The sequence below is a fragment of the Oncorhynchus tshawytscha genome, linkage group LG16, assembly GCF_018296145.1.
Source record: "Oncorhynchus tshawytscha isolate Ot180627B linkage group LG16, Otsh_v2.0, whole genome shotgun sequence".
In the NCBI taxonomy this organism is placed as follows: Eukaryota; Metazoa; Chordata; class Actinopteri; order Salmoniformes; family Salmonidae; genus Oncorhynchus; species Oncorhynchus tshawytscha.
The window spans coordinates 79,134,396-79,142,868 of NC_056444.1; the positions used below are offsets into that span (position 1 = coordinate 79,134,396).

The window sequence follows — 8,473 nt, forward strand, 5'->3', positions numbered from 1 at the left end:
GGGGAGAAACAGACACAGAGAGAGACAGACACAGGAAGACAGACACGGTTTCGCTTCATATAAAGATGATTACTTCATATAAAGATGATTACCACTTTGTTAATGGAACCAAACCAAGCCCCCTGTGAGGAGAGAAAGAAGCACAGGGAGAGTTCACTGACGAGGCAACAACATCCTGTTCTTTTTTCTACTCTTTCATGTTGCGCAAAGGGCTCTTTTTTTTGCTGGGGTTTAATGGCCGATTTCAAAAATAACCATATGTGTGTTAGATCAGTACAGTGGAGAGGCCAGGTGAATCTACTGTAGACTACCAGGTGAATCTACTGTAGACTACCAGGTGAATCTACTGTAGACTACCAGGTGAATCTACTGTAGACTACCAGGTGAATCTACTGTAGACTACCAGGTGAATCTACTGTAGACTACCAGGTGAATCTACTGTAGACTACCAGTTGAATCTATTGTAGACTACCAGGTGAATCTACTGTAGGATACAAGGTGACTACCAGGTGAATCTACTGTAGACTATCAGGTGAATCTACTGTAGACTACCAGTTGAATCTATTGTAGACTACCAGGTGAATCTACTGTAGGATACAAGGTGACTACCAGGTGAATCTACTGTAGACTATCAGGTGAATCTACTGTAGACTACCAGGTGAATCTACTGTAGACTACCAGGTGAATCTACTGTAGACTACCAGGTGAATCTACTGTAGACTACCAGGTGAATCTACTGTAGGATACAAGGTGACTACCAGGTGAATCTACTGTAGACTAATCAGGACTGAATCTACTGTAGACTACCAGGTGAATCTACTGTAGACTACCAGGTGAATCTACTGTAGACTATCAGGTGAATCTACTGTAGACTATCAGGTGAATCTACTGTAGACTACCATGTGAATCTACTGTAGACTACCAGGTGAATCTACTGTAGACTATCAGGTGAATCTACTGTAGACTACCATGTGAATCTACTGTAGGCTACCAGGTGAATCTACTGTAGACTACCAGGTGAATCTACTGTAGACTACCAGGTGAATCTACTGTAGGATACAAGGTGACTACCAGGTGAATCTACTGTAGACTATCAGGTGAATCTACTGTAGACTACCAGGTGAATCTACTGTAGGCTACCAGGTGAATCTACTGTAGACTACCAGGTGAATCTACTGTAGACTACCAGGTGAATCTACTGTAGACTACTCGGTGAATCTACTGTAGGCTACAAGGTGACTACCAGGTGAATATACTGTAGACTACTAGGTGAATCTACTGTAGACTACCAGGTGAATCTACTGTAGGCTACCAGGTGAATCTACTGTAGACTACCAGGTGAATGTACTGTAGGCTACCAGGTGAATCTACTGTAGACTATCAGGTGAATCTCCTTTAGGCTACCAGGTGAATCTACTGTAGGATACCAGGTGAATCTACTGTAGGCTACCAGGTGGATCTACCATAGACTACCAGGTAGATCTATTGTAGGCTGTTCCTGTAAATATCCATATAGGACTATTGTCCTCCGACTGCCATATATTCCCTTTGTATAGGAGAGGTAAGGTGACTGCTGAAGTTCTACACTGGCATGTCCACACCCTTTAAAGCAGCACACCTCTCTACGTATAATATACCTCACTACGTATAATATACCTCTCTACGTATAATATACCTCTCTACGTATAATATACCTCTCTACGTATAATATACCTCTCTATGTATAATATACCTCTCTACGTATAATATACCTCTCTACGTGTAATATACCTCACTACGTATAATATACCTCTCTACGTATAATATACCTCTCTACGTATAATATACCTCTCTATGTATAATATACCTCACTACGTATAATATACCTCTCTATGTATAATATACCTCTCTACGTATAATATACCTCTCTACGTATAATATACCTCTCTACGTATAATATACCTCACTACGTATAATATACCTCTATGTATAATATACCTCACTACGTATAATATACCTCTCTACGTATAATATACCTCTCTACGTATAATATACCTCTCTACGTATAATATACCTCTCTACGTATAATATACCTCTCTACGTACCTCTCTACGTATAATATACCTCTCGTATAATATACCTCACTACGTATAATATACCTCACTACGTATAATATAACTATAATAATATACCTCTCTCTACGTATAATATACCTCTCTACGTATAATATACCTCTCTACGTATAATATACCTCTCTACGTATAATATACCTCTCTACGTATAATATACCTCTCTACGTATAATATACCTCTCTACGTATAATATACCTCACTACGTATAATATACCTCTCTACGTATAATATACCTCTCTACGTATAATATACCTCTCTACGTATAATATACCTCACTACGTATAATATACCTCTCTACGTATAATATACCTCTCTACGTATAATATACCTCACTACGTATAATATACCTCACTCTATAATATACGTATAATATACCTCTCTATATAATATACCTCTCTACGTATAATATACCTCACTACGTATAATATACCTCACTACGTATAATATACCTCACTACGTATAATATACCTCACTACGTATAATATACCTCACTACGTATAATATACCTCTCTACGTATAATATACCTCACTACGTATAATATACCTCACTACGTATAATATACCTCTACGTATAATATACCTCACTACGTATAATATACCTCACTACGTATAATATACCTCTCTACGTATAATATACCCCTTCACGTATAATATACCTCTCTACGTATAATATACCTCTCTATGTATAATATACCTCTCTACGTATAATATACCTCTCTACGTATAATATACCTCACTACGTATAATATACCTCACTACGTATAACTTCCTTGTACAAACAATTTTTTGAAAGCGTAAAGTGTCAGTGATCAGGCTGAGGTAGCACATTGTAGTGTTTGTAATTTGTTCAGAGTAAAATGACCTTCTCTTCATTTTTCTCTCTGCTTTACCCTCTCTCCTCTCCCAGGGACATCATCAAGAGAATAGACCAGTCTGAGTTTGAGGGATTTGAATACATCAACCCCCTGCTGCTATCCACGGAGGAGTCTGTATGAGGGGGAGGAGACCTCCTTTTCTTCTCCCACCTGTGTCTGTCTACTGCACCGTCCACCCCCACCCCTCTCTCAGCCAAATCAATGAACAACTCCCTCTGGCGAGGAGGAGTGGGATGGAGGGAGAACAAAGGGAGGACAAGAAATTCTCGGCTTTGCACGAGGGACGAGGCTCGAGGACACAAATGCAAAAAGGAGCCTTTTTTCTTTTGTCGTGGATCTCCCACAATGGATTGCATTATTTTGTCGCCGTGGAAAAACTCTTTGGAGGTGGTCAACACAACAAAATATACAGGAACATTCTCAAAACTCAGTTGTTGATTGTCTTCCTGGTTTTTTTGGCTTCGCGGTTTTGATTGTTTCCCCCAGCAACTCAATTTCTGTGTCAGCAGCACGGCAGAAAGCAACGTAATTCTGTGCCTGCCATTGTAGAACCAACTTTTACATCCCCCCCGGTGGAATATGAAGGTTCTACGACTCAGAACTTAAATTTATGTTGTAGGAAGCTTCGCTGCCTCGAGCAAAACAGGAATGTACAATGATGAAGGAAAAAAATAATGCTAGAAGTTATTCTTGTGTATTCTACTGTAGGTAGCGACTCCAAATCAATGCTGTCTTTCTATCGATTCAAAATGGTTCCTTTTATTCATGACCATGGACTTTGTTTATTTTCTTCAGACAGTTTGATTTTCATGAACAAAACTGTTTTTTTTCCCAATTTTTTTTTAATTTAAGAAGTGCCTCAAAGATCTAATCTACATCATGTTTCTGATTGCACTCAGTGATTGTTTCCAATTCCCTTCAGCTGCCTGGGTGGTTGGTCAGTTCCCTTCAGCTGCCTGGTGGGTTGGTCAGTTCCCCTCAGCTGCCTGGTGGGTTGGTCAGTTCCCTTCAGCTGCCTGGGTGGTTGGTCAGTTCCCTTCAGCTGCCTGGGTGGTTGGTCAGTTCCCTTCAGCTGCCTGGTGGGTTGGTCAGTTCCCTTCAGCTGCCTGGGGGTTGGTCAGTTCCCTTCAGCTGCCTGGTGGGTTGGTCAGTTCATCTCAGCTGCCTGGGTGGTTGGTCAGTTCCCCTCAGCTGCCTAGGTGGTTAGTCAGTTTCCTTCAGCTGTCTGGGGGGTTGGTCAGTTCCCTTCAGCTGTCTGGTGGGTTGGTCAGTTCCATTCAGCTGCCTGGTGGGTTGGTCAGTTCCATTCAGCTGCCTGGTGGGTTGGTCAGTTCCATTCAGCTGCCTGGGTGGTTGGTCAGTTCCATTCAGCTGCTTGGTGGGTTGGTCAGTTCCATTCACTGCCTGGTGGGTTGGTCAGTTCCATTCAGCTGCCTGGGTGGTTGGTCAGTTCCCTTCAGCTGCCTGGGTGGTTGGTCAGTTCCCTTCAGCTGCCTGGTGGGTTGGTCAGTTCCCTTCAGCTGCCTGGTGGGTTGGTCAGTTCCCTTCAGCTGCCTGGTGGGTTGGTCAGTTCCCCTCAGCTGCCTGGTGGTTGGTCAGTTCCATTCAGCTGCCTGGTGGGTTGGTCAGTTCCATTCAGTTGCCTGGGTGGTTGGTCAGTTCCATTCAGCTGCCTGGTGGGTTGGTCAGTTCCATTCAGCTGCCTGGTGGGTTGGTCAGTTCCCTTCAGCTGCCTGGGTAGTTGGTCAGTTCCCTTCAGCTGCCTGGTGGGTTGGTCAGTTCCATTCAGTTGCCTGGGTGGTTGGTCAGTTCCATTCAGTTGCCTGGGTGGTTGGTCAGTTCCATTCAGCTGCCTGGTGGGTTGGTCAGTTCCATTCAGCTGCCTGGTGGGTTGGTCAGTTCCCTTCAGCTGCCTGGGTGGTTGGTCAGTTCCCTTCAGCTGCCTGGGTGGTTGGTCAGTTCCCTTCAGCTGCCTGGTGGGTTGGTCAGTTCCATTCAGCTGCCTGGTGGGTTGGTCAGTTCCATTCAGCTGCCTGGGTGGTTGGTCAGTTCCCTTCAGCTGCCTGGGTGGTTGGTCAGTTCCCTTCAGCTGCCTGGGTGGTTGGTCAGTTCCCTTCAGCTGCCTGGGTGGTTGGTCAGTTCCCTTCAGCTGCCTGGGTGGTTGGTCAGTTCCCTTCAGCTGCCTGGTGGGTTGGTCAGTTCCCTTCAGCTGCCTGGGTGGTTGGTCAGTTCCCTTCAGCTGCCTGGTGGGTTGGTCAGTTCCCTTCAGCTGCCTGGGTGGTTGGTCAGTTCCCTTCAGCTGCCTGGTGGGTTGGTCAGTTCCCTTCAGCTGCCTGGTGGGTTGGTCAGTTCCCTGCTGCCTGGGGTTGGTCAGTTCCCTTCAGCTGCCTGGGTGGGTTGGTCAGTTCCCTTGGGTGGTTGGTCAGTTCCCTTCAGCTGCCTGGGTGGTTGGTCAGTTCCCTTCAGCTGCCTGGTGGGTTGGTCAGTTCCCTTCAGCTGCCTGGGTGGTTGGTCAGTTCCCTTCAGCTGCCTGGTGGGTTGGTCAGTTCCATTCAGCTGCCTGGTGGGTTGGTCAGTTCCCTTCAGCTGCCTGGTGGGTTGGTTCAGTTCCCCCTTCAGCTGCCTGGTGGGTTGGCTGCCTCAGTTCCCTTCAGCTGCCTGGTGGGTTGGTCAGTTCCCTTCAGCTGCCTGGGTGGTTGGTCAGTTCCCTTCAGCTGCCTGGTGGGTTGGTCAGTTCCCTTCAGCTGCCTGGGTGGTTGGTCAGTTCCCTTCAGCTGCCTGGTGGGTTGGTCAGTTCCCTTCAGCTGCCTGGGTGGCTGGGTCAGTTCCCTTCAGCTGCCTGGTGGGTTGGTCAGTTCCCTTCAGCTGCCTGGGTGGTTGGTCAGTTCCCTTCAGCTGCCTGGTGGGTTGGTCAGTTCCATTCAGCTGCCTGGTGGGTTGGTCAGTTCCCTTCAGCTGCCTGGTGGGTTGGTCAGTTCCCTTCAGCTGCCTGGTGGGTTGGTCAGTTCCCTTCAGCTGCCTGGTGGGTTGGTCAGTTCCCTTCAGCTGCCTGGGTGGTTGGTCAGTTCCCTTCAGCTGCCTGGTGGGTTGGTCAGTTCCCTTCAGCTGCCTGGTGGGTTGGTCAGTTCCCTTCAGCTGCCTGGTGGGTTGGTCAGTTCCCTTCAGCTGCCTGGGTGGTTGGTCAGTTCCCTTCAGCTGCCTGGGTGGTTGGTCAGTTCCCTTCAGCTGCCTGGTGGGTTGGTCAGTTCCCTTCAGCTGCCTGGTGGGTTGGTCAGTTCCCTTCAGCTGCCTGGTGGGTTGGTCAGTTCCCTTCAGCTGCCTGGTGGGTTGGTCAGTTCCCTTCAGCTGCCTGGGTGGTTGGTCAGTTCCCTTCAGCTGCCTGGGTGGTTGGTCAGTTCCCTTCAGCTGCCTGGTGGTTGGTCAGTTCCCTTCAGCTGCCTGGGTGGCTGGTTGGTCAGTTCCCTTCAGCTGCCTGGGTGGCTGGTCAGTTCCCTTCAGCTGCCTGGTGGGTTGGTCAGTTCCCTTCAGCTGCCTGGTGGGTTGGTCAGTTCCCTTCAGCTGCCTGGGTGGTTGGTCAGTTCCCTTCAGCTGCCTGGGTGGTTGGTCAGTTCCCTTCAGCTGCCTGGGGGTTGGTCAGTTCCCTTCAGCTGCCTGGTGGGTTGGTCAGTTCCCTTCAGCTGCCTGGGTGGTTGGTCAGTTCCCTTCAGCTGCCTGGTGGGTTGGTCAGTTCCATTCAGCTGCCTGGGGGTTGGTCAGTTCCCTTCAGCTGCCTGGTGGGTTGGTCAGTTCCATTCAGCTGCCTGGGTGGTTGGTCAGTTCCCTTCAGCTGCCTGGGTGGTTGGTCAGTTCCCTTCAGCTGCCTGGTGGGTTGGTCAGTTCCATTCAGCTGCCTGGTGGGTTGGTCAGTTCCATTCAGCTGCCTGGGTGGTTGGTCAGTTCCCTTCAGCTGCCTGGTGGTGGGTTGGCCTGGTGGGTTGGTCAGTTCCCTTCAGCTGCCTGGTGGGTTGGTCAGTTCCATTCAGCTGCCTGGTGGGTTGGTCAGTTCCATTCAGCTGCCTGGGTGGTTGGTCAGTTCCCTTCAGCTGCCTGGTGGGTTGGTCAGTTCCATTCAGCTGCCTGAAGGAACTCGTTCTAAATTGTGCATAGTCACATTTTGAGAACTGATCGAACGCTCACATGTTGTATAATAACTCATTTTATAAATGAGGCCCCATGTCTTATGCCATTCGAATGGTTGCATCTTTAAAATGAACGTTGTGGAGCACAGTAGCCAGGTTCTGATGAAAGCATGGTTATATATGGTTAAATACAGTACAGGGCTACATCACTCCTGAATGATTGAACCTTTTAACTTATTGTCTGTGTACACTGGTGCACAATGTGACAAACTGTGTTGGATGTCAGTGACTGGCAGGCTGGTGATTTGGACTTTGACTGCACAGCAGAAGGCTACACTGATTATAATAGTTGAGGGCTGGGCATGGTGGTGGGGGAAGACATTGTTAAGGTGCACATGCTGACCTGCACTACAACTGACCTGTAATCAGTGAATAGGGGCGAGATTAATGAAGCTGTGGCATATCCACAGATTAGTCGCATACTCGAGAAAACACACACACACACACACACACACACACACACACACACACACACACACTGTTCAACAAGCAAGCATTCTCTTCATCTACGTAAGGAGAGATTCCACTTTTTTAAAGCCCTTTTACTTTTGATATCACATCAGTGTCACCATTTTGTTTTATTTATGAACTGTGTTTTATGTTGAACTCAAAAGGAATACATTCACATGACATTGTCTCGCGAGAGACCAACGGATTAACTGAAGCGGTAGCTCCTGCAATTGTTGCTAACGCTTAAGCAACGGCCATTTTAAACCAGAAAAAGAGAAAAGAAAGGTTGGATCTCAATTGTTTTTTCTTTGATTCCTCACATCCTCTATTCTCGTCTCCTCTCGTCTCCTCAAAATGCATTAGAGTGGAAGACTGGCGGTTCCTCCCAATACAATTGAGATTCCCTTAAAGAGTATCTGTAAAAATGTTACTTAGTACATGATTTTTTTGTGTGTTTTAAAACCTATTTGCTGGTTGGATGTGCTTAATTCTGCTTTAACGCATCTCTGTAAATATCTGTAATTATTAAAAACAAAAATGTTTTTCCGTGAACTGATCTCGTTTTTGTTCTCTGCAGCCACATGAAGAAAGCATTTGATGCTCAATATTTGTCACTGCAGTTTCTTTGGAAGTAACACTGCAATGTTATGGGAAACCCTTAGATGTCTGGTCGCTAGGTTTAAAGAATCAATACTTTTGAAATGCACATTTAGAATTTAATTCATAATTACTGGCAAGCTGTTTTCTTGTGTGTTAAATGATGTAGCCCATAGAAAATTGTTCAACCATTTTTATCTCAAGATTTTGTTTGAGAAATGTATACTAAATGAAAACGGCTTCCTGATACTGAGTTGCACCA

The 8,473-nt window shown here is 46.5% G+C and overlaps 2 protein-coding genes across 2 annotated transcripts in view; both read left to right on the forward strand.

Annotated features, from left to right (window-relative positions):
• LOC112235201 (protein kinase C zeta type-like) overlaps positions 1-5,278 on the forward strand; it is a 104,749-nt gene extending 99,471 nt beyond the window's left edge. Inside the window, exon 15 of the mRNA XM_042299727.1 lies at positions 3,019-5,278. Coding sequence (XP_042155661.1) covers positions 3,019-3,106 — 88 coding nt within the window. The 3' untranslated portion in view covers positions 3,107-5,278. The remainder of the gene's footprint in view (positions 1-3,018) is intronic.
• Positions 3,138-8,199, forward strand: LOC121839697 (foot protein 1 variant 1-like). The gene is made up of 3 exons (XM_042299946.1): positions 3,138-5,322; positions 5,400-5,647; positions 8,192-8,199. The coding sequence occupies exons 1-3, from the start codon at positions 3,866-3,868 to the stop codon at positions 8,197-8,199; spliced, it is 1,713 nt and encodes a 570-aa protein (XP_042155880.1). The 5' UTR covers positions 3,138-3,865.
• Positions 8,200-8,473: the final 274 nt, after the last annotated feature.

Coding starts and splice junctions, on each gene's coding strand:
- LOC121839697 (XM_042299946.1), top strand. CDS start 3,866: ATGTTTCTGATTGCACTCAGTGATTGTTTCCAATTCCCTTCAGCTGCC. Junction 5,323..5,399: donor CAGTTCCCTTCAGCTGCCTG/GTGGGTTGGTCA, acceptor TCAGTTCCCTTG/GGTGGTTGGTCAGTTCCCTT.